Source organism: Hypanus sabinus, chromosome 15 (assembly GCF_030144855.1).
Source record: "Hypanus sabinus isolate sHypSab1 chromosome 15, sHypSab1.hap1, whole genome shotgun sequence".
Lineage (NCBI taxonomy): Eukaryota > Metazoa > Chordata > Chondrichthyes > Myliobatiformes > Dasyatidae > Hypanus > Hypanus sabinus.
Window position 1 is genome coordinate 44,677,975 of NC_082720.1, and position 26,777 is coordinate 44,704,751.

Here is a 26,777-nt window from a genome sequence, read left to right on the forward strand (position 1 = left end):
TTCTGGTTTGTAATGAAGCAAATGTAAGAAATCTGAAAACTAATATAGAGCACTTAGTAAGTGTTGTACACCACATGCTGAACTCTCTGCAGTGCATATTAACAACAGTTGCCTCCTTGTAACCCCACCCAAGTGTCTCAAAGCCCTGAGTGTACAACTGTTTCAGTAGTTCCTTATTCATTGTTTAGTGTAAGCTAGGATAAGTGTTGTTGTGATTAAATGGCCACCATGCTTCACTGGAGAAGCCAAGGGACGTGCAGAACCAACTGAAGTTATACTAAGGTGAGGTAAACAATGTTTGCAAAGAAGCTGCATAAAAGTGAAAGTCAGGTTCTAACCAAAAATACCCCAGTACTTCCTGAAATAAACTTGTAGATAAATTGTAAGTATGTTGTGGAGGTGAAAAGAAACTTCTGCTAATTAGAAGATTGTATGGACTATAGGATGATTGGATTCCAGCATTTAATTGTTTTTTTTTCTAGGCAATACACAAATTTTCTAATGATCCCAGTAAATTAACTGAAGTATAAGAAACAAAACCTTGGTAAGCTTCAAAAAAGTAGAAACTAGATGAGTTTAAGGGCATGTGAAAACTGGCCCCCAGAGCATTAAGGGGAGCATGGGAGCCAGCATCCAATAGACCGATGCCAAACTATCATGATCTCCTTAAGGATCTTACCGCCAAACATATATTCTTTCAACCCCCCCCCCCCCCCCCCACCGACTTTCCACAGGGATCTCCGTGATTTCCCTTTTCCTTTCATCCCTCCCCACTAGTCACCCTCCTCGCATCTATTCCTGCAAGGCCAAAGTGCTACACCTGTCCATTTACCTCACCTCCATTCAGGGCTCTAAAAAGTCCTTCTAGGTGAAGCAACACTTCATCTGTGAATCTGCTGGGATCTTCTATTATGTTTGATGCTGCCAATGCAGTCTCTGCTGTGTTCCTCCAGTATTTTATGCATGCTGCTTTGGTTTTCCTGTATCTGCAGACTTCATTGTGCTTGATTTCTTAATGGTTGCATAGCAAATATTTGGAGCTTCACTGCAATATGTATTGCATACTTTGATAGTTTAATTTTGAACTTTGAAGAGTGGAAGAAATAGAACATGATCAAAATTACATGGCCCATTGTAATATTTCAAAAGGTAATATTTAGATGGCTAGAAGATGATTTAATTCAAATAATTGTGTGGGTATAAGAAGTGGGTGGGATCTTGTGAAAGGGCATTTTTTTCCCCAGCGTACACTTGGATATAGTTTACTCAAAACAGGCAGGCTTATATCCAATTAAGACCATAAGTGACAGGATACTCTCCTGAAGGGCTTTGACAGCAGTAAATGCACCCTACCCCCTGATTTATCAGCTGTCAAATTGTAGCTGCTGTGCCACACAGTTTCCAAGAATGGTTCAGTTCCCTATCCTACAGTAGCTTTTGGCAGTGAAGCTTTCACCAACCCAGTGTAAACACCAACTCAAGCATCCCTTATTCATTTTGATGTTTTAATTCAAAATAAAAGCCTACCTTTTGGTGGCACAAAGGCAGGTGGCCTCTGGGAAATATTGTGTACTACTTTGTTGCAGAATGCAAGCTTGTCGTCTTGGAATACTTGGTGTTCACAATTATGTGCTCCTCTGAATAAAATGAAATGGCTAAGATTGTCATTGTGGCACAATGACCTAAATTTTCTTTTGTGGGGAGGAGCTACATTTATTTGCAATTGATTCCATTAAACCTCTGGAGTTTGCAAAACTATATTATCCTTAAGATCAATGCAAGTTTATCCTTTAGGATGAACATTGTCAGCAAACTATTGTGCCTCCCACCATTGAGCACCTGTCTGTATTATGACTACAAAAGCCTGTAACTGTTGGTATTGTCATCATGCCACCAAGATAAGTTCCAAGTGTCATTTCTAATGTTCCTGATGCCCAGGGTTGATGGGTGAAATATATCACCACTCCCAGTGAATGGAAGCATAATTATTGATTGCCATTTAGAAAAATACTTGGTGCTCTCAGCATTTATCTAACTTATCAACTATTCTTGGCAGCTTCTGGAGCATTTTGAACTTTTCCTATTTGTTTAGCGGACCAAGAACAGGCCTGTCCCAGAATGCAGTCCTAACTAATTTATGAGCAACTTTGAAATTTCATGTTTAATAGGCAGAGATTTTATGAAGTAATTTTCAATTAACTTTTGAGACAAGGAGCAAAGTCTTGGAATATCATTTAATTAATACTTGGCAAAGTGGCATATAATAATATCCATGATCTGTGCAGTTGAAATTTGAACAATCCATAGCAATCCTAACAGGAATAAACATACAGTGTAGGAACAAACCCAGAGAATGGATAAAATGGCTAAATAAAACTATTGAATGAATTAAAACATATTGTAGGGAAATAGTCAATATTTTGGATTATTAACATTTGCGTGTTTTTTAAACTTCATAGTAGAATTTATTCAGGTAATGTAGTGCAAATGTACCCACTTCACTGGTGTTGATTTTTTGCCTAGGTCATGGAAAGGACGGATTGAATAGATTGTTCTTCAAAAATGTGCAAGCTGTTCTGCATTTTCCTGATACTAAACATGTATACTTACAACAGAGAATCTGTTTATACTGAATTAATGTTTGTGCTGTTGGCTAGAAACTAAGTTTATTTACTTTTAATTTTTGCAGTAATTATATTGATGCTGCATGTATTCAAATAGAATTGGATATTATTGATACATTTATGGTGACACATTGAAAAGCTTGTCTGGTATATTGTTCATGTAGGCCAGATCACACAATACATTGAGGTAGAACAAGGTAAACCAATGAAATGCTACAGGAAAAAAGTGCAGTGCAGGTAAACTAAAAGGTAGATTAAGGTTAAGAGTCCAATTTATTGTACAAGGTAACTATTTAGCTCTTATAACTGTGGGGCAGAAGCTGTTCTTGAGCCTGGTATGTGCTTTCAGGCTTTTGTATCTTCTGCCTGATGGGAGCGTGTTTGGAGCGGGTAGGGTCCTTGGCTGTTTTACTGAGGCAGCAAGAAGTGTATATATGAGTACAGAGAGGAAGTTGATTTCTGTGGTGTGTTGAGCTGTGTCCTCAGCTCTGTAGTCTCTTGCACTCATGTGCAGAGCAGTTGCTATACCAAGCCATCATTCATCCAGATATAGGGTGCTTTCTATGGTGCATTAATTAAAAATTGTTGAGGGTTAATGGGGTAGTGCCAAATTTCTTCAGCTTTTGAGGTAGTATCGGCATTAGTGAGAGTTCTTGGCTGTGATATCTACGTGGTTGGACCAGGACAAGCTATCGGTGATGCTCCTTCCTAGGAACTTGAAGCTTTCAACTCTTAACAGAGTTGATGTAGATAGGAAAATGTGCATTACCTCTTACCCCAACTCTTTTTGCTTTGCTGATAGTTAGGGAAGCATTGTTATCTCAACACCATACTACCAGGGTCCATGAGGATTGGGGTGGAGACGGTCAGTGAGTTGCAATCCAGCTCCTCTATTTTGAGAAGTTTGCACAGATTCAGCATGCCATCTGAAGTTTTGAAAAACGTCTGTAGATGCTCAGTGGAGAGTATGCATGGTTACACCAATGCCCTGGAACTGAAAAGGCTACAAAACATGGTGAATTTAACCCAGTCTGTCACAGTAAAGGCCCTCCCACCATTGGACACAATTGCAAAGAGCACTGCCACAAGAAAGTGTGGCTGTGCTCTCTTCTTGTTGCTAACATTGTGAAGGAGGTTCATGAACACTTATTACCCTCAACCTTCAGGCTCCTGAGCCAATGTGGATAACTTCACTCAAGCAATGCTGGACTGATCACTAAGGACATGTGATCTCACTTTCAAGTACTCCACAACTCATATCCTCGGTTTTAATTTTTATTTTGTATCTGCAGAGTTTCTTCTGGTTGCCTCTCAGACTTCTGTATTTCTACAGTAATTACCTGCAAGAAAATGAATCTCAGTATATAGTGACATATCTGTACTTGGGTAATAAATTTACTTGGAACGCTCTTTCCTTCCTGTGCTCTGAATCTATCTTATTTGACATAGCCCACAGATGCAAGTATCATCTGTAGACCTATAGATGATAGGTCACACAGTCATGAGTGTACAAGGAGTAGAGTAGGGGACTGAGGGCATATCCTTGTGGGCCACTAGTGGTCCAGATGTTGCTGCCTGTCATTACTGATTCTGGTTTGTTGGTGTGGAAGTTAAGAATCTAGCTACACAGCAAGATGTTGACTGCTGGGATCTGGATTTTGGTAATAAAATTGCTTAGAATTATTGTGTTGAAGATTGAGCTGTAGTCAATAAACAATAGTCTGAAATGGTTGACTTTGTATCCAAGTGTTTCAGGGATGAGTGTAGGGCCAAGGAGGTGGTGCCTGCCATAGGCCTTTTTTGGCAGTAGAAGCATTGTAGTGGGTCAAGGTTGGGCAATATGTGCCATGACATGCCTCTTGAAGCACATGATAGATGTAGGAGCTGCTGGGCAGTAATCATTTAGGCACATTATCTTTCATGGCGCTTAAAGCAGGTGGGAAATGAACTGACACAGGGTCACGTTTAAAAGTGTCTGCAAATACCCACCATCCTCACAGGATCTAAGGATGTAGCCAGGTGGGCCAGATGCTTTGTGGGTTTGCTGTCAGTAAGACTGCTTGTGTCTGCATTTTTGACTGTGGATTCAATTGCACTGGAGGCTGTTGGAGTGTGTGGTGATACACTATTCCCTTCTATTCTAATTGTGCATAGAATGTGTTAAAGTTCATGAAGGGATGTACTGTGGTTGGTGATGCTGCCCGACTTCACTTTGTACACTTTGTATTGTTACGAATGTGCCACAGCTCTGAGGGGCCGAAGGGTGCGGGGGAGACCCAGGAAATGAGAGAAAGACATGCAGAATCCACAAAGAGTTTGGAATGTGACCTGGCCTCCGAAAGGCGGAACCATTGATACCAGCTATTGTCTCTTGGAGACGGAATTGTGTATTGAATCCTGTACGATGCATCGGAGCCCCCAGGCAATGAACCGAGGGGGAGGTTGGTGGAGGGATTGCATTATCCCAACCTGATTGACATCTGAGACCCTGTGAGTCAGGATAAAAGAGGGTCTGTGGGAACAGCCCCTCAGACGCACCAGAAGAAACGCTAGAACTCCTGTAACAGCGTAATAGCGAAGCCGGTGGAAACAGACCACGTGCGTCCCTTTCCATTTGCCTCGGAATTGGTGGGTCTTGCCACGGAAGCATGGCTTTAGCTAATCACCAAGGGGAAACCAGTCCCCCAACGACTCTCGAAGGATTGACATCATAAAAGGAATGGGCAAGTTAAACCTCCGTCTTTCTCTCCAACCAATGATGGCTTCAGCCTACAGCTTGAATGAACTAAAGTGACTATTATATTTCCATTGGACAATACACTATCCCCTAGACAGCGATAGCTATTTCTTATTGAGTATTATTATACCCACGCTTTTAGATTTAGTATTGACGACGTATATTATCTGTATGTCTGCATTGATATTTTTGTGTATTTTTATCAATAAATACTGTTAAAAATAGTACCATCAGACTTCAACGGACCTCTCTATCTTTGCTGGTAAGTGACCCAGTTACGGGGTACGTAACAGTATCCCGTTATAAATAACTTGTAAACCTGCCACAACTGATGGCAGGGACTGTCTGGGACCCTTCTTTGGACTGGTACTGCCTTATGACATCTCTAACTTAATGGAGAATGCATCTAGATTTTCTATAAAGGTCAATGTCACTTGATTTGAATGCTGTAGATTTAAGCTTCAATTAGATGCGGATTTTCCATTTCATCTATGGTTTCTAGTTTGGGAATACCTGGAGTATCCTCTGGTGTACAGTCATCAATATGTTTGTGAACTCCCTGATGGTGATGTACTCAGCTAGACCAGCAGCTATGGGAAGGCAGTGGTGCAGCTTGGCTTGATTTGTTATCTTTGGTTATATAGCAGTGATTGGGGGTGTCTGGGAATCATGTTGTTTCAAGACTATTCATCACAGAGTATATATGATTGAGTAATAGCTTCATGTCCTGCTGAGGTGGGATATATCCTGTCATCAGGTGAGCAGAAGTGAACTGTGGTAGTTGGAATGGGTGAGCAGTTGCTGCCCAGAACTGTCATGTCCAAGGAGTTGATTTAAGAGCAACCCCTCCACCTCTAATTTTGCTTGAGGGTGCTGTATAGTCCATCCAGTGAATTGAGAAGCCTTTAGGTAGGATAGCAGTCATGTGAAGCAGGTGTAAGCTATGTTTTGATGAGACGTAGTGCATAGCAGTCTGTCAATTTTCTTTGCTAAATCAGTCTTGCCTTTTAGTTCATCAATTTTCTCAGTGGCCTAAATGTTAACTACTCATCTGCTTGGGAAGCTGTGTGCCTTGAACACAGCTATAGCTTCCAAGATAAGTGACTGCATCTGGTTAGTCCTTAAGTGGAATCACTTGGGCTGGAAAGTGGTGATGGCTTCAAAGGCAGTCCTCGAGTGGATTCAGCTGGCCTGTGAAGCAAGTTGTTCCCATTCAGGTCTGAAGTTGCTGAAGAGGAGTAGGCTGCCCCTGCAGCTAAGTAGGGGCCTCTGTCAACAGCAGTAATTTTTTAACTGGATCCATTCTTTCTCAGTTCAACACCTTTTAAACTTTGAGTTTGTTCTGATCATCACCTATTGATGTATGCAGATACTTCAAGGAATTTCTGTTAAATATAGTTGACTTTCATTGTGCTAGCAATGGCCAATGATAGTCATTTTTAATCTCTAGATTGCACAAAACAACAAATTTCAGTGATAATAAACCTGATTGTAATTTTGGACAGTAGTAGCCAGCTACCCCTTTGTAGAAATTGGAATTGTTTACTTGTCATAGATAAAGCTTTGCAGTCCTCTTAATTCGAATGTACTTTGACGAATATACTATTCATAATCTGTACTATTCATAAATTGCACAGATGAAAATGGATATGTTTGTAATTGTCATCTTGCATCCAATGGCAATCTTGTGCTTACATTTTAGACTGCTTGTTTTCCTTCAGTATCGAATCATAGGTTTTCATTTCTTGCCCATGATTTCAGTAATAGTTGACGGTTGCTGCTGACAGCATGGCCAAACTTGTGACTGTGGTGTCAACAATAATACATAAAGGCTAAGAATTTACAATTGGACATACTATTTTCAAAGGCTTGCTTTTAAGCAGGATTTTTGCAAGTCTTCAATATCCATAGTAATTGGTGTCCTCTTTATTTCATGTTGTCTTTCAAGCTGACTGGTTCCTTGGTTGTCCAGGAGGTATCCTAAGATTGTTGTCAAGTCATTGTCAACTCATGGTGAACTTATGGATCGATAGTGTAGTTATCCTTGGGGTTTCTGTGGCAAATTATGAAGGTAGATTGCCAGGTCTTTCTTCCAGGCAGATACTGCTGCTGCCCAGGTTGGGACCAAGCCAGATTTGAACTTTGGACCATCCTCTAATTTCAGTGCTGATGCCACTACTTAAGATTACCCATCCAAAAAAAATTAGTGATACCATCTACAATTTAACTTGTACATAAATGTGAAAATTAGTATGGGCTCTTTGGAGTGGTAGAAGTCTGCAGACACCTTGTTACTAATCATGAACATAATTTGTACTTGTCAGTTATGCCGGCCAAATTTTAACCATCCTTGTTCATTAGACTTTTGCCTCTGATCAACTTTGTAAGAAAGTGCAAAATGATCTCTGATCTTAATTCATCACAAAACTCAATGATCTAGCCACATGTGGTAACAAACTATAGGTTAGAACCTTAGGTTTAATGGAAATGTAATTACATGAAGGGAAGCCATAGTTCAGAATTGTCAATCAGTAACAAAGCAGTGGTACTCATTACTATTCTAGAAGAAAAGTGTTCCTTTCCCCTTTATCCCCAAATATGGATTTCTGTAACATTTTTATACAAGTATCAGTTCAACTGGGGATCCCCTGTCAGTGGTAAATTTCTCAATCTTGGAATCACAGTATGAATTTTTAATTGACTTTCCTATATAGAGTGCCATTTTTTTAAAAAAAAGCAATAGTAAGGCAGAAGCTAATAACTTTAGAACTTTTGCTTACATGAGATTTTAATTGAAAATTGCATTTAAAGTTGGGAGATTTGCTTGGGACTAATTGTGATGTATACCATTTTAATAACTCCCAAAAAAAATTTCAAGGTATTTTGCAGTAGGGCTATATTGTATTTTGCATTCTTAATGTTTCTTCAATTCTCTACAAAATGTTACATACTGCAAGCTGTTATTTTGCTGAATTGTGATTAACTGGATTTCCCTTATCGATTTCAAGATTTCTCTCTATATCTACCATGAATTAGTAACTGAACCAGTCCCTTAGACTGATAAATTACTGAATCTAGAATGATAGAATTTGTCCTTGCACTTAAAGCACCTCATTGCAATAAAAATAAAATCAGTCAATTTAGAATTTTATAGTAGAGAAAGGGGGTCTTTGGCACAGCTTTAATAATTTTGTAGAAAATTAATGTTTTAACTAAATTCACTTATTGTAATGATAGATATGTTTTGAATTAAAAAGAATGGTATTGTATGTTGTAAAATTCATTTGACATGAAATGACTGAATTAAACTACAGTTCATATATAAAGAATAACTAATCCAAACTTGCATACTCTGCCTGGAATTCTTAGTGTTGCCGAGAAGTTGATCAAGTTTGAAGTTGCTATACTTAGCCTTTCAACCTAAATATATACACAAGCATTGCCTTGGGCAATCCTTTGGGATTACAGATGACTGACTTTTGGAAGAGGTGGCAGTCTGAGATGGCTGTGGCCAATATAGACATCGTAGATTCCTTGAGTACCTCTGCATCCTTCTGAGTTGAAATGACCTAGCTCTTGGTCTTGTGAATTAACTCCTTGAGCACCATTTATAGAATTCTATATTATTTGCATTAAGTATGAAGCTTGTTGGTATACAAAGAACCTGAGTTTGGGCTAATTTTAATTTGTATTTTGCTGTTTTTCTGCAGTTGTAGATATTGTAACTGGAGAACTCTGACCACGTGTGTATTTGATTTTATTGAATGCTTTTAGAACATCAGATTGTTCTCTTGTTGTGACTGGTCTAGAGGTGGGGGGGGGGGGTAAAATTTGTCTCTTGTTTTTAAGGTGATTTCTTCATTCATAAATTTTAGCATCTATTCTAGACTGAAGTTGATTCTGACATTTACTTTTTCTTACAGTTGTTTCCTGGCAGTTATGATGCCTCTTTCTAATCTTCCGTATGCTCTTGCTCTATTTTTTGTCCTAATTTTTATTACCTGGTCAAAACGGAAGTTTATAATCGATGTTCTCCTCTAATGTATTTCACCATAAATAAGAGAATTTCCCTTTTATACAGCTATTTTCAGAAGAAAAATCTGGTATTATAAGTTTAGTTCCCAAGTACATCCAGTTATGAACCTGCATCCAACAATGTCCAAACACCAACAATAACATCAAATAACCTTTTAGAAGTCTTAAGACATTTGTTGTTTATAGATTTGATGCATGGGATCTTTTGCATTCTTTACAGAAAGTCCACAAGGCCCACTTTTTAATATTTAAAAATGCAACATTTTAACTGATTCTCAGGAGAATGAATATTCAAAGATGGCGTTGAGCACATGCAAGTCTCATCTGCTCTATTTGTGGAAGAGTCTGGCTCCCATATCGTTAGCCATCTCAAAACCCAGAAAACCAGATTATGAATATGTTGATCTTCATCCTGAAGGAATGCCTAAAAATGTAACTTGAAGTTTTAATTACAAACCACATTTTCCAGTTATTTTACAGAGGCAGTGGATTCCATTTAATCAAGGCAGCTGCTTGTTGGACAGTTCTTAACTAATTGAGAAAATAGCTGGGCTTGCCTTTGTTTATTTGGGACACTGTCACATAATTGGGACAGGAGACATAGAAAACATGCAGCCATTCGGACCATGAAGCTGTGCTTAACATGTCCCTACCTTAGAACTACCAAGGCTTTACCAATAGCCCTCTATTTTTCTAAACTCCTTGTAGCCATCCAGAAGTCTCTTAAAAGACCCTACCGTTTCCGCTGGTGGCAGCCTATTCCATGCATTCACCATTCTCTGCGTTTATATATTTATAAAAAAACTTTCCCCTGACATCTCCTCTGTACCTACTTCCAAGAGACTTGGTGAACAGTTTCTAACTAGTGTCGGTCACATGCACTTGCATGACTGTTGGATACTGCGCTGTACTTAAAGCTAACTGCTTTTAAATATTGCCAGTTGCTTGTGGTTGTTCGAAAAGCAATGATTTTTGCCAGTCATAGTTGGTGAGAAATAAACGGTAAGACAATTTGGAACTGCTTTGCTCACTGCGGCTTCAAGTATTCTGGTTTGGAGATGCCAGAAATGGCCAGGAGTGAAAATAAAACAATTTCACTACTTCCAAGTTAGGAACTATAAAGAATTTGAAAATGTTAGCAGCCATCTTGAAAGTTCAAAGTTTAAAAGTAAAGTTTATTATCCGACAACATGTATGTCACCACATACAATTGAAGATTCGTTTTCTGCGAGCATACTTAAATCGATTGAACAGAGACTGTAAACAGGATCAATGGACAACAAACTGCAAGTGCAAATATAAATAGAGTAATTGATAACAAGCCTGAAATAACAATGTAGAATCCTTAAAGCGAGACCGTTGGTGTGGGACTCCAGAAGTAGAATGAGTGTAGTATCCCCTTTTGTTGAAGAGCCTGATGGTTGCAAGTTATGGTAAAAATGAAGATTTGGAGTGTGCAATCATCGAATGGATTGCATGAAGCAAAGGACAGTACTCAGTGTCTGTGCTAATTTTGTTTATTTACATTCAATCAAAAGAGCACAGCAGGGTACACTGGATGAATACCTTCAATAACTGTCAGGCACTAATAGAGTTTTATAGTAATGTAGAGGTATTGGTAGTGCTGTAATTTGTTCTGTAGTTTATTTCTAAACATTTTTATTGTTTCCATGAAACTTTGGCCCAGTTAGCTAAAATGTACTGGTCCCAGTGTGTCCCAGGATCTACTGTATTGGAGTACTGGCTTTGTATAATTTTTGTGTGGGCCAACCTTTTCATCTGCATTTTATGGATGTATCACACTGACCACTAGCCAGCAATTTATTTGCACTGCAGCATGAAGTACAGAACTTATTGAGGTCTGGTGCTAATAAATTTAGCTTTGGACTTGCCAGTGATTTTGGGGTTTGTTTCCTATCAGGCTAAATTGAGGGCTTGATGTTTTTTTTAAAAATCTGGCAACTGAGCATTTTTGTGCTCATGAGGTTACCAAGTTGGATGGAGCAGGGTAAAGCCGCCTTGTCCCGTGTGCCTGCTGTGCCATTAAGTAACTTGAACCAACTCAGTTCCTTCAATGAATATTTTTTTAAAAATGCTACTGATAATTTTGTTTTAAATATTTGAATTATTTCTGATTCAAAGCACTTAAAAACAGTGGAAGAGGTTGCAATGCCTCCAGGTTATAGCCAGCCATGAGACTAGCATGAGGATGTTAGTGAGGGGTGTGGGGGGGGGTGGGAAGAGGATGAATACCAGTGCTTGCCTGACACTATAATTGTCTATATTTGCCATTTTTGAGATTATGGGATTGCTAACAAAACCAGCATTTACTAGGGGTGGTGGTGAGCCACTGCCTTGAATCACTTGAAAACGTTTCTGGCAAGTGCGTTTGCATGGCTGATGGGGAGGAATATCCTGGGAACTGAAGGATTAATGTATAAGGAGCATTTGATGGCTCTGGACCTGTACTGGAGTTTTAAGACAAAGGGACACAGCCTCAGAACAGAAATCCTTCTAGAACAGATGAGAAATTTCTTTAGCCAGAATGTGTTGAACCTGTGGAATTCATTGCTACTGATGGCTGCGGAGGCAGAATCTTTGGGTATATTTAAACTACACGAAACTGGATAAATCCGTAACCGAAGCTTTTTCTCTTCATTTTTACTCTCCTTCCACACTAAAATGGCATTTTTGTCCACCGAAACCGGAGATTGCCAGGGTGTGTAATTTTGAAAACGCTGGATTGGCCAGAGTAGTGTGGACGGGCTAACTGGAGAAATCTAAAAACACTGTCATGACGTGCCGGAGCAGATGGTGATGGCAGCGCATCATTTCATTGTTTTCTTGAATGCAACCTAACATTTTCAGAACTGACGGCAACGAGACTGAAGCCAGAAGACTTAGAAATGTACTCACCAAATACTTTGACCCATTACTTACTGAATAAATACTCATTTTGCCCTGTTTTCTGTCCTTGCTGGTATGAAGGTGGTTTACTTATCTATGCAAGTACTTCTCTGATAATAGAAGTGTAACAGCCTAATGTAACACTGTATGGAAATACAAGATAATATAGATGCAGATATGTTTTATACATTTAAGGAGGGGCTTTATTAATACAACAGAGTTGGTCAGTTTTTCAATGTTGGTCGTCAGCCGGGTCATGCTGTCTGTGAACTCCCTGTCAGTTGCCTCCATACGCTGCAGTATTGGTCTTTATTTACTTTTAAGTCCTCCTGCGTGAGAGCCAACAGCTGTCCATCATTTACATTTTTCTAGTCTGTAACTGCACAAATGTGCACTTTCACGGTGAGATTCAACACCAAACACGCTGCATGTTTTCAGTAGATGTGTCCTGCGCATGTGCAGTAGGAGATTTGCCGAAATCCCCGTTTTAATGTGGACAGAGATCATTTTTAAAATGCTTAGTGTGGACGCCTATCGTTTTTACGCGAAACCAGCGTTTTCAAAATTATCCAGTCTAGTGCGGACGTAGCCTAAGTTTAATAGCTTAATTTGTAAGGATATCAAAGTTTATGGGGATAAAGTAGGAGAATGTGGTTGAGATGGAAAAGAAAATGGTGGAGTCGACATAATTCTGCTCTAATACCATATGTTCATATGGTTTAAAGTAACTGCATTTCCAAGTCGAAGGTTTGTGCATTGGATCAGGCTCTGCAGGTGGTAATGTTTACAGGTTCCTGGTATCCTTCATGTGCTAAAATTCAATAACAGGTTTTGAAGGTGCAGCCACTGTATTGGTGGTGGGTGGTCCCTTTGGGGTAACGGGTTGGCAAGTAAGTGGGCAGTTTTATTCTGGATGATAGTATACTCTGGTAGTAATGTCAAAGGCGTTTAGACTTGGTGATGTCGATGTCAGGAAAAGCTGCGTCACTTAATCTGTATCGAATATTTTCTAGGTCATGTTGCATGCAGGCATTGGCTACTTAATTTACTGGGGAGTTGTAAATGGAATTGAATATCTCATAATCATCAGAAAGTTAAGTGTTCTGGAAGAAATGTCAGTGATACATCCTGTAGAAGTGCTCTGAGGTTCAACTAAGCCATCTTCCTTTCCGTGAAGTATAATTCCTCCTACTGGTTACCCATCAACTTCAGTTTTACTAGAGCCATGCAGTCAAAATGCTGCGTTGATGTCCAAAGCCATTCCTCCCAACTTGCCCATGAAATTTATACTTGGATTATGGCAGTGGTGAAATGTGAAGCTGGCCATTGGCAAGTAGATTGTTGAGTAAGCCCTGCTTGATAGTGTTATCAATAATAGCTTCCATCAGTTTATTGGTAATGCAGTAATTAACTAGATTGAATTTGTTGCACCTTTTTGTGAAAGGTTGCTATCTGGGCAATGTTCTCACTTAGGTGGATACCAGTATTGTAACTCAAATGGAACAGCTTGGTTAGAGACTTTGTTCCAAATGCAGATTTTTGGGATCATAGCTGGAATGTTGACTGATTGCATTAGCCCCGTGATACATTCGGCCCTCCTTATCCGCGGATTTTGCATGCGCTAATTCAACCAACCGTGAATCACAAAAACCCGTAAGTTCTCTTCCAGTGCTTGTTGTTCGAGCATGTACAGACTTTTTTTCTTGTCATTATTCCCTAAACAATGCAGTATAACAACCATTTTACATAGCATTTACATTCTATTAGGTATTGTAAGTAATCTAGAGATGACTTAAAGTATATGGAAGGATATGCGTGGGTTATCGTGGGATCAGGATCAAAAAATCGGAAGTTCTGTTACTAAGTAAATCGCAGCAGGTACATCCGGTATTATTTAGCGTCAGTTAGTTAAACATTTGTCTTAGTATATATTTTACCTTTCTATGCACATAAAACACTTAAGAACGTATGTTTCAGCGCCAGGCTCGGGAACGTTAGTTCTGGGGACAGTTTGCTGTCGAGTGTGCTCTCCACTGTGTTGCTTGGTAATAATTGCAGCTTTCATTGGGGCAGAGCCTTTCTCACTTTATCCTTTAAAATTGTTCTGATCGTTGACCAACGTAGCCTAATGCTATTCCAATGACCAGAGGTGTTTCACCTCTTTCCAATTGCTTTATTATTTCCACTTTATTTTCGATCGTGATTATTTTCGTGAACAGAAACACTGGGCATTCAGAGTTCTGGCGCCAAGTCCTAATGTCCACCACATTGAGACAAGTTAAATAAGGTCTGGGGTTCCGCTGGGTCCTAAGGTCCACCGCATTAAACAGGTTGAATAAGGGGCTTTAGCATCCGTGAATTTTGGTATCCGCGAGGGATCACGGAACCAATCCCCCGTGGATAAGGAGGGCCGACTGTATATCCAGTGGTCAGAAATAGACTATTTTCTCAATATAACATGGGTTAATTGATTATTTCACACAGTTGACAATTACTTTCATATTTCAAACTTGGCACCATTTCTTCTGGAATGCAAACATTCAATAGTATTTCCTATTTGATCTTTAGGAGTTGAATGATTTGGCCCGAGATCCGCCAGCACAGTGTTCAGCAGGTCCGGTTGGTGATGACAGTAAGTACATTTTGTAAGTCGATCATAAGCAGTTTTTAAACTTGTCTCAATTTTGTTCTACAGCAACACTAATATATGACTTAAGATTTTTAATTTTTTCTGCAGTGTTCCATTGGCAAGCCACAATAATGGGGCCGGTAAGTTGAAATATTACTATCTTTTGACCTTAAAGAATGAAGTTGCAACTTTGGAACTATATTGAACTCATTGAAACTTTTCCTTTAACAGAACGACAGCCCCTATCAGGGTGGTGTATTTTTCTTGACCATTCACTTTCCCACAGATTATCCCTTCAAACCGCCCAAGGTAAGATTTTTTTTTGAAATTCATAAGTTTTTATTACGGTGTGGGTTTTGCATCGAGAGTAACTTCAGTTTGTCTCTCTCCAGGTTGCATTTACAACAAGAATCTATCATCCAAATATTAACAGTAATGGCAGCATCTGTCTTGATATTTTACGGTCACAGTGGTCCCCAGCATTAACTATTTCAAAAGGTACTTTGATCTTTTTGATTACAATCTGCATTAACCTTAATACATGCTCCTCAAATGGAAAATCTCAAACACAAGTAAACAATTCTTCACTAGTGATAAGTTGTTTCTACCTATAAATATGATAAATCATGACATTTTGCTTTGTCATAGTGCATTTCTTAGTAAAGCAGATGTAAAACTATTCATTGTGTACCTTTCATCAGTTCTGCAGAGTTAATATTCTTGTCAAACTATTTTGCAGTGCAAACCCCATTTCCAAAAAAGTTGGGATATTTTCCAAAATGCAATAAAAACAAAAATCTGTGATATGTTAATTCACATGAACCTTTATTTAACTGACAAAAGTACAAAGAAAAGATTTTCAATAGTTTTACTGACCAACTTAATTGTATTTTGTAAATATACACAAATTTAGAATTTGATAGCTGCAACACACAATAAAAGTTGGGACAGAGTTAAAATAAGATTGAAAAGTGCACAGAATATTCAGGTAACACTGGTTTGGAAGACTCCACATTAAGCAGGCTAATTGGTAGCAGGTGAGGTATGACGACTGGGTATAAAAATAGCGTCCATCAAAGGCTCAGTCTTTGCAAGCAAGGATGGGTCGTGGCTCACACCTTTGTGCCAAAATTCATGCGAGAATTGTTAGTTCTAAAGAAACATTTCCCAACGCAAGATTGCAGAGAATTTAGGTCTTTCAACATCTACAGTACATGATATTGTGAAAAGATTCAGAGAATTCAGAGACTTCTCAGTGCGTAAAGGACAAGGTTGGAAACCACTGTTGAATGCGCATGATCTTCGAGCCCTCAGGCAGCACTGCCTAAGAAACCGTCATGCTACTGTGACAATTATAGCCACCTGGGCTCGGGAGTACTTCGGAAAACCATTGTCACTTAACACAGTCCGTCATTGCATCCAGAAATGCAACTTGAAACTGTATTACGCAAGGAGGAAGCCATACATCAACTCTATGCAGAAACACCGGCGAATTCTCTGGGCCCAAGCTCATCTCAGATGGACCAAAAGAATGTGGAACTGTGTGCTGTAGTCAGATGAGTCCATATTTCAGCTAGTTTTCAAAAAAAAAACGGGCGTTGAGTTATCTGTGCCAAAGATGAAAACGACCATCCTGATTGTTATCAGTGAAAGGTGCAAAAGCCAGCATCTGTGATGGTATGGGGGTGCATCAGTGCCCACGGCATGGGTGAGTTGCATGTACATGAAGGTACCATTGACTCTGAGGCGTAGATTCGGAATTTAGAGAGACATATGTTGCCATCAAGGCGACGTCTCTTCCCTGGACGTCCATGCTTATTTCAGCATAACAATGCCAGACCACATTCTGCACGGGCTACAACAGCGTGGCTTTGTAGACACTTTGTGCTTGACTGGCCTGCTGCCAGTCCAGATCTATCTCCTATTGAAAATGTATGGCGCATCATGAAGAGGAGAATCAGACAACGGAGACCACGGACTGTTGAGCAGCTGAAGTCTTATATCAAGCAAGAATGGACAAAATATCCAATTGCAAATCTACTACAATTAGTATCCTCAGTTCCAAAACGATTAAAAAGTGTTATTAAAAGGAAAGGTGATGTAACACAGTGGTAAACATGCCTCTGTCCCAACTTTTGTTGAGTGTGTTGCAGCCATCAAATTCTAAATTTGTGTATATTTACAAAATAGAATTAAGTTGGTCAGTAAAACTATTGAAAATCTTTTCTTTGTACTTTTGTCAGTTAAATAAAGGTTCACGTGGATTAACATCACAGATTTTTGTTTTTATTGCATTTTGGAAAATATCCCAACTTTTCTGGAAATGGGGTTTGTATTTCTGTCTTGTATGTATTTAATTAGGGTTGCTGTCCCTGAGTGGCACCTTCAGATGCTGTTATTTGCTAGAATTGCCATGAGTGGGAGCCCGGAAACAATTGTGATCTTTAATAATTTAAAAGAAAGTTTAAAGTTGCTGCTCATGAGTTAATTACTGTTAGGCATATTATGGGCTCTAGCGATACAGCCCTGAGTAGGCCCTTAGAGCAACCCTGTACCAGCAACCCCCGATAACCTCAAATTAACCCGAACCTAATCAAGGTATAGTTTAAAATGACCAATTAACCCACACTATATGTCTTTGGACTGGGAAAACCCATGCATTCTATGAGGAGGTTGTACAGACTCCTTACAAAGGCACCAGGATTGAAATCTGAACTTCTAATAGCTTTGTGCTAGCTGCTACGCTACCATGGTGACCTTCATAGTACATAAAATATTAATGCTAAATTTGTCCCATATTTATTAAACTAAAATTGACAGTATATTCAAAAAAAATCACAAAACATTCCATTGCTTTGCTGTTGCTTAGAAGTTAAGTTAATCCTCATATGCATATGGAATGCTTATCAGGAGCACAATGGCCTACCAGTTTGTGCTACTGCCACACGGTTTGGAGCAATTACTGGTTTATTATTATCACATGTACCAAGATAATGAAAAGCTTGGTTTTCATATTGTTCATACAGATCAAATCATAACACTGTGTGCATTGAGCTAAAATAAGGTAAAGTAATAATGCAGAATAAAGTGTAAAAGCTACTGAGAGTGCAGTGCAGGTAAATGATAAAAGTACAAGATCATAACTAGGTAGACTGAGGCCAAGAGTTCATCTAGTGACACAAGTCCATTCTAGAGCCTGATAATATTGGGACTGAAACTGAGCTTGAACCTGGTGGTACATGCTTTCAGGCTTCTATATTTTCTGCCCATTAGTGTTGGTGGATGATAGGTGAATTGGTGGGAGTCAATAGGCAAGTGACAAATTTTTTTTTGGGAGGCAACAAGAGGAATGGGACTGCTGAGAACTGCCTTTGACTTCTGTAACAGCACAAAATGAGGTGAACTACTTCCAATGTGCATATTTGTGGATTAATAGCTTAACTAATGTGCATTACTTATTGGCAAACTAATGTGAAAGGATCTGTTCACTCATTTATTTACAAGCACATCTACAGTTAGCAATATTTTGATTTTGTCAGAATTAGATGATAATAACCCATTACTCCCCCAGCCACTATTCTGATTTCAATTACCTGATATTCTTGGGTTTTGAATTGAATGACATTCCTATTTTGCTATTACAAGTACTGTCATGAATCCCAGTGTCAATGTTGTATTATTTCCTTGCAATCAGTTTTAGTGTAATAAAAATGTGATTTTGGAAAATTTTATACAGTTAGGTGGCTTAGAATTTGAAACTTTACATGACTGTTTACTTCTGGTACACTTGAAGTGTTACTTGTGTAGAATGCAATGAGTTGGGCGTTTAACTTGATTGCAAAATATCTGTGTGTACTGAAAATTAAGCCTTTTAATGATGGCACCCTGTAAAGTGACAACTGTCTGATTCTTTGAGCCTATAGTAACCATCAAATAAAGGTCTAATTTCTGAAAATTTAAAGACACAATCTCCTGAAGTCTTATCTCAATTTCTGCCTTTTTTTCTGTGCAGTGTCGGAGAGTATTTGACAGTGATATAAACCCAGAATACGTCATTAGGCTTTCTCCAAGATTATTTACAACAATGATTAGGCTTTTTTAAAAAAAAATACCTACTGCATGTTCCAAAAGAAATTAGAGCCATAGCTGTCATGAATGGTGAGATTTTGTTGATTCCTTCCACCTCAAAAGTGGTGCACAGCATTTAATTTGGCTATCATGTCTTTTTACCAGAAATCATGTATATTAATAGCCAATATTGAAGATCCTATATAAATATTCATATTCAGAATCAGGTTTAATATTACCACATGTTGTGAAATTTGTGGCAGCAAATTTCTATTTATTACTATTTATGCAGTGTTAGAAATAAAATGTCTTTTCTAATTGAGATCTGTCTTTAGCTACAATAGATTATTGATATGCTCCACTTATGAATTTAAAATTATTTGCTTTACAATTTTTCACTATAACAATGTTTTATTTATGAATGTTTTTTAAACTAATGAATAACATTAGCTATTACAGACACTGAAACACTGGCAATGCATTTATCTGTTTTTAAGTTACAAATGTTTACTTACCAAGATGTTCTCCAAGAATTGATGCCTTTTGTGAATTGAAGAATCCTTTTAACTGTTTGCAGAACCAGCAATAAGCTAGTATGCAGTAAAGACCTGGAGATGCTGGAAGTACTCTGATCAGTCATCTACTAGAAATAATGCTAGTTCAAGTATAATTGGACACGTTTATAAACAAGCAAAGAGCTTTTTTTGAAGAAAAAAAAAGACCAGTTGGTATGGTGACCTAATTAAAAGATTAATGTAAATGAAACAAGCAAGAAGCAGCAATGAGTCTTGTGAAACTTTGACTTAATACAGTGAAACCGAATGCCAGCACCTACTCTTTGGCTGTTGGAGAGAAATGGGTGCAATGGTTGATATCTGAAATTGCTGAATTCTGTGTTAATTCTGAAGCCTGTAAAGTGCTTAAGTCAAAGCATGAGATACTATTTAGATTAAAATTTTCAAATTCTGTCTCTGTACTTGATGAAAGTAGATATCAAAAGCTTGTAGACTGAGTAGTGCTGATTGAAAGTAAATATTCAATCAGTTTGTAGTCATTTCTACACTGGAAACAGAATTACATTTACTAAGTACTGTTAATGTTTTGTCTGGTTCATGGAGGTCTGAATGCCAGGAAGGAGAAAGAGTTAGATGAAAATATTGCAGATGCATCTATATGTAGATGGTAACAGGTACTGCTGACCAACATGTTGAGATGGTCCTTTAGACAATAGACAATAGGTGCAGAAGTAGACCATTCAGCCCCTCGAGTCTGCACCGCCATTCTGAGATCATGGCTGATCATTCACTATCAATACCCAGTCCCTGCCTTGTCCCCATATCCCTTGATTCCCCTATCCATCAGATATCTATCTAGCTCTTTCTTGAAAGCATCCAGAGAATTGGCCTCCACCGTCTTCCGAGGCAGTGCATTCCACACCTCCACAACTCTCTGGGAGAAGAAGCTCTTCCTCAACTCTGTTTTAAATAACTGACCTCTTATTCTCAATCCATGCCCTCTGGTACTGGACTCTCCCAACATCTGGAACATATTTCCTGCCTCAATCCTATCAAATCCTTTAATTATCTTAAACGTTTCAATCAGATCCCCTCTCAATCTCCTCAATTCCAGTGTGTACAAGTAGGACCTTTGTTCCTACTAAGGTCAAACTATTGTATTCTGTGACAATTGTGCTAAATATGATGCGTTTGGAATAATTTCATAGCTCAGCTGGATCCCTGTGAGGCACTGAGGGCTATCAGCTGCGTATGTTTTGTGACTGGGTGAATAAGCAGTGTTTTTGTGTACCTGAAACCCTAATGTGTGTTGGTTGCAAATATAAGGGTTTGGGAGGATCATTGAATATCCCAGTGAGTAACGACATTGGACTTTATAGATGAGGTACGATATAACATCCTATGTGGTGCTGATTGACAAGCAAATAAGCTTCCATTGTGATGGTTGAGATGCTAATTAAGTGGACCACTTTGCCCTCAGTGTTGGTGTGCTGTTTGAATGTTGGAGTGGCAGTCATCCCAGGTGAAGGTACAACAGGAAACCATTCACTGTAAGGGCTCAGCCTCTGGTAAATGAGTAGTTTCAGTAGAACTAGTAACACCAATACAGCAAGTGTCTCTGTACTTGCCAATTTTGGGAGTACAGCCAGCCAAATATGAGCTGTAAATATTCGGGCAATTGAATTAATTGATTGCGTCGAATTTTCCTTTTCACAATATTTTACCAGAAGTGTATTTTTAATTTGCCACTGGGTCATGATTTATTCAGTTGCTCTAAATTTTGTTGGTGTATAATAGCATAGGAAGTTGGTACTGTTTTAGGTGAAGTAACACCTATCTAGCCACAGTAGGATACATTTATGGTATTTGTGAATGGTAGTTTAGCCATGGATAATGAAATTGTAAGCATTTTTAACTACATTTTAACTTTTATTTTTCCAGTTCTTTTGTCCATTTGTTCACTCTTATGTGATCCAAATCCAGATGATCCCCTAGTGCCTGAGATTGCACGTATCTACAAAACAGATAGAGAAAAGTGAGTAAATTCTTTAAATACTTAAGTTCTATTGTGCTACCTGAGCAAAATAGTTTGTGGCCTTGAATTTTGAAATGTTTTTGATTGAAGTAAGCTGCTGCTTGTGCATCCATTCAGATTACCAATTAGATACTAATATAATTCCCAAGCCGTGGTGAAAGTTTGTGAATTATGCTCCAATCATGAATTTCTTCCTGACCTATTACTTGTATTTTAAAATTTTTTGTAAAGTTTAGTGACAGTTGTACAGCTTGGAGCCCATCACCTCCATGCTGACCAGTGGATACCCATTCCTATTTAGTTGCCCTCTTCAGCAACTTAAGGGTATTTGAAATTTGAGCCTTTTTATTCTTGCTTGTTCTCGTGAATGACATTCTCAGCTGAGTAAATGCTGAAACATTATATCACAATTGGTAATATGGATATTTCACCTTAGCCAATTGTCTGTTTTGTGTTTTTAGATGGTAACTTATAAAACCATTGGGCACAAAAAAAAAGTTAGGATTGATTTGAGGGTTTTTTGATGAATGGACACAATGATCTGAATGCCTACTCCCTGTGCATCTTAAGTTGAATAAGTTTTTTTTTGCTTTTACTTCTATAATCTTTCTCTTTTACTTCCAGGTACAACAGAATAGCTCGGGAATGGACTCAGAAGTATGCAATGTGATTACATAAAAATGTTGACGAACCTCTTAAAATACAGCTGGGGGAACTTGCAAAACAATTTTTTTTTGGTTTCCATTTGACTGCTTTCTTTGAGCCCACGCCTCTTTCCCCTGTGCACATGTTCACCTGATCCAGCAGTGCTGCGTTGTTTTGTGTACATATTTGGAACAGCTGATAGAAATGCCCCTCTCAATTGTTTGAAATTCTGACTACTTACAAAGCAAGTGTTAATGTCCAGTTCTTCAATCATAACAGTTTTGTGAGACTAAAAGCATTCCTATTCATTGTAACAAGATTGTTTAAAAATTCAGGGTTTGAGTGCTTCCGAGGATGGGAACTTTCCCTTTTATAAATGTATGTTGGAATTCTTTTAAACTCATAATGGTTATGAATAATAGAATGAAGAACTTTAATTTGTTAAATGTTTTGCAGTTTTTATGCTGAAGAATGCAAATCTACATTCAAGTTAAACGTTGGAATGGAAAATTGAAAGCATACTTGTCCTATGAAATTAAATGGTCATTTGAATTGTCTCCCTCAACAGTTAAATGGATTGGAGTTATTAGTTAGCCAATCATTCAATTTTCCTACACCTCTTTGGTTTATATTTGGCTTGCAATGAATGACTTGCTAATAACTCTAATTTTCTTTTTTTTTTGTTTTTGTTAACTAATCTTAGCCTCACCTGGATGTAAGGATAAAAATTCATGACTGAACTTGTGTATATTTAATGACCCAAAGGCTCTCCTGGAGCTTGTATGTTCAAAATGATTAATCTGTGTAATAAACTGATTACTAAAGTCATTAAGTATTTCTCTGAACAGGGTACAAGACAAACTAAGCATTACTGTGCTATAACCTGCTGGCAATACTGAGCATTTCTTTTTTTAAAAAAAATTAGCAACTGGCATCTGAGATCATGTCCACATTTGTAATTTAAGATTGTTTGCAGTACCCTGCTTGCTAGGAACCACCTATCTGTAGTTTGATTATTACATGATCAAGATTTGTATCTCAACAGCTAAAATATGGTACCTGAAACTGTTTATTTTGAGTTAGTTAGCCTATTAAATTTTGGTCACTGGATCTTCTCCATTATACTTTTCTTTGAATATTGCATAGTAGATGTTATTGGGGCACACTGCCTGAGACTTGAATTGGATAACTTCATAATGAAGTAATTGAGTGATTTGCACTAATCTTGCAGCTGCATATGGAACTCGTATGGAATGATCCAGTTTTTTGTAAAACTGATCTGCATCAGAAATTGACTTTTACCATATGTACCCTGCATGTTCACCTATTATTAGATATTCTTCAGCTATAGTGCTCAGAACTTGGTGTCCTTCAGATAAAACTTCAATCTGAATTCTTCAGCTACTTGCTTTGTTCTTTTATTCCTGGATGGTGGACCATTCGAGAAGAGCAGTGGGCAGAAATTGCCTCCAGTTTTTCTAAAATTTAAGAATTACTGTGATTTTCATTTGGTTCATGTAGGCCTGTTGAACAAGCTATCCAAATATTACCATTTTCCTATAAACTTGGTCTTTGAAGTATTTACCCCATCTCTTGGATTAGGTGAATTTTCATGTCCTCTAGCAGTGCTTTCTAGATCATAACTTGATGTATTTGTTTAAACTCATTCCAGTGTTTACACAAACCATCTGTCTCTTGTCACTGTTGGCCACTGTAAATGTTTTTCCTTAAAGGATAAAACCTTCATAAACTAAGAATGCTTCTCTCCAGTGTGCTTTCCATCCTACCACCCTTCTGGGTAACCTGAACTTTTACATCCCTGCTGATTTTTTTAAAACTTAATTTTTCCTCCACGAAGTCCTGACAAGTGTGGCTAAGTGGCATGTCTTTCCAGATGGAATCCAACCAGTAATTCAAGACTAGCATACAACTTCTGAATTCTGACTTCAAAAAAATCACTATCTGGTACCCTTGGGCTAGACCCAGTGTTTATTTTCCAGACTATTAGATGTTATAATTTCTATCAAAAACACATCACTTGTGTAGTGTAAGTTTCAAGTGAATAAGGTGAATTTAAACTGAGCGAGAAATGCAGTCTAGCACTCATTGGGTTTCAAGTTGAAGTTCTGTTTTCAAATCAGCTCCTGGTCCCATGCCTGAAACTGTCTGAGTTCCTGACTGATAAGTTCTGATTCAACTTTGGCCTCTCATTCCATTCATTGTAGATCCTTGGTCTGCATTCTGGACCAAGAGTTACAATGGTGCCAAGCCATCAGGGTTTTCAAACAAACAAATGCCAGATTATCTGGGTTTTCCTGTACTAAATTAGAATTTCCTGGCATTTGAAGGCTCTGTTTCTGCTCTCGCACTTGTGCGCAGTTTAAACAGTTTTTATTGTGTTCTACCAATGTCAGTCTTCCAAATTCAAATTGCCTTTAGCCACTTGTTTCTGCCTCCTGAACTCAGTTGTCATTCCTGCTTGCTTCATTCTAGCCAGCTCATGGAAACTTGGAAATTTTTACTCAAACCAGGTTTCTGATTTTTTTTTCTCTCTCACTCCACCCGCAGGAACTGCTATTATAATACCTTGAGAAGCAAAATTAATACTAGTCCTCTCAACTGCAGTTACTCATTGTAATCTGCTGTCCATCCTTCAACCAACATTGTGTTTAATCCTTGGCTTTGATTATGTTAACAAATCAGATACATTTATTAGAATGGGGTTTTAAAAGGAAATGGAAACCAAACAAGTTCTGTCTGTTTATATTTGAAAAAAACACAACATACATGGTGGTATTAATGAGCTTCCAAATGACATTCTAGTTTTCTGTCACAAGCATCTGACTGACTGGCATATGCTTACTAAATGCTTTCTCCTTTTGCAATGTTTGTCAGTGTTAATATTGAAAGATTGGCCTCTATTTCTGGTCCCACATTCAATCTTAACTGTTCTTGAAAGCAAGTGAAAAGTATTTCTAAAGTTATCATGTATAGCATTTGGAATTGTGGGCTGCAAGTATACCATTAGGGTTCTTCATGAACTGGAAGGCTCGTGTCTAGCCATGATTTACAGGTACTTCAGATTGTATTAATCCACCACTAATTTAGCGGCCTCGTTTCCTCTTTAAACCTGTCTGCAAACTTGAGGTTTCTGTTTTTGCAGCTGGTTCTATGTGTGTCCCTCATTTCTCCAGCCATCTGTACCTGACCCTCCATCACCAAAAATTTGTATGGCTGGCTTTAAAGTTGTCAGTATTAACACCTTTTAATGGATTATTATATAGTGGAGACATAGTGGATTTTACAGTGTATCTGTTTATAATATTGAGATGTTTTGAAGGCATCTCCCTATAACCCAACTGAAATAATGGTTTTTGTAGACGTGCTGATTAGTTTGTCACCTCTTTTGTGTATGAAAGAAACACAGGTTTATTTTAATTTAACATGTCTTTCAATATTTTTATTAATTTCTGCATAAAGGAATACAGTACAAGATATATATTAAGTCAAAAGAATAAGTACCAAATACACTGTATTAAAGATACAGTTACAGTCACAAAACCCTGTATTCATAAAAATTAAATGGTAATATTGAAATATAATAATTTTGTTATTCAGAAAAATCTAAACCCACTAGCAAAGTCGGAGCTGTTAGGAAAAGCAAGAAAATGGGGGGGGGTGCGGACACCCCTTATCATATGATAAAATATTATTAGCCACCATCTGTACTTTACCACAAATCAAAGGTTTTGAAAATAACTCAAAAATGGTCCCCACAATGTATAAAAGTTTTGGCTAGATTCAAAAACTGAGCATCAGATCTTCTGTAAATTTAAGCATGATATAACATCCTGTAACCATTGAGCATGAGTAGGCGGACCAGCATCCTTCCATTTAAGCAAGAGCACCCTCCTAGCTATAAGAGAAGTAAAAGCCAAAATATGCAAATCAGGTGTCTCCAAAATAAGGTCTTCTCCTCCAACAATACCAAATAATGTGGTCAAAGGTTTAGGCTTAAAATTTACCTTGAAAAAATAAGATACTTCCTTGCAGTATCTTACAAGGCTCGGGCATGTCCAAAACATGTGAATTAGTGAAGCTTCTCCATTGTTACATCTATCACAGAAAGGAGATACTTCGGAATAAAAACAAGAGCTTATCTTTAGACGTGAGCTCTATGAACTGCTTTAAATTGTAAAAGGGAATGACGGGCACATAATGAAGTGATAACTAATTTAAAAATTTCATTCCAAGCTTCCTCAGAAATTGAAGTCTGTAAATCTTGTTCCCAAAGATTTTTGATTTTGTTTGTAGGAACATTTCTCATTCCTAACAACATACCATAAATGTTGGATATTGAACCATTATAAAAAGGTTTCAAATTAAATATCTCATCTCATAAGTCCTTATCGGATTTTTATAGGAAATGTGTATAGTTGAGAATGCAGTAAGTCTCTCATTTGTAAATAATGAAAATATGAGTTTTGGGTAAACTATATTTAGCTGACATTTCTTCAAACAGAAGAAGACTTCCTCCAACAAACAAATCCTGGAAGCATTTAATACCCAATCTATCCCATTC

The 26,777-nt window shown here is 38.0% G+C and overlaps 1 protein-coding gene across 2 annotated transcripts in view; it reads left to right on the plus strand.

The window, feature by feature from the left end:
- ube2d2 (ubiquitin-conjugating enzyme E2D 2 (UBC4/5 homolog, yeast)) overlaps positions 1–23,310 on the plus strand; it is a 39,920-nt gene extending 16,610 nt beyond the window's left edge. Inside the window, exons 2-7 of one of the 2 annotated variants that reach the window (XM_059990283.1) lie at positions 14,872–14,935; positions 15,021–15,072; positions 15,164–15,241; positions 15,325–15,430; positions 21,457–21,550; positions 22,175–23,310. In XM_059990283.1, the coding sequence (XP_059846266.1) occupies positions 15,064–15,072; positions 15,164–15,241; positions 15,325–15,430; positions 21,457–21,550; positions 22,175–22,220 (333 nt within the window). In that variant the 5' untranslated portion in view covers positions 14,872–14,935; positions 15,021–15,063 and the 3' untranslated portion in view covers positions 22,221–23,310. The remainder of the gene's footprint in view (positions 1–14,871; positions 14,936–15,020; positions 15,073–15,163; positions 15,242–15,324; positions 15,431–21,456; positions 21,551–22,174) is intronic. The other variant, XM_059990282.1, reaches the window with a different exon arrangement.
- The last annotated feature ends 3,467 nt before the right edge of the window (positions 23,311–26,777 follow it).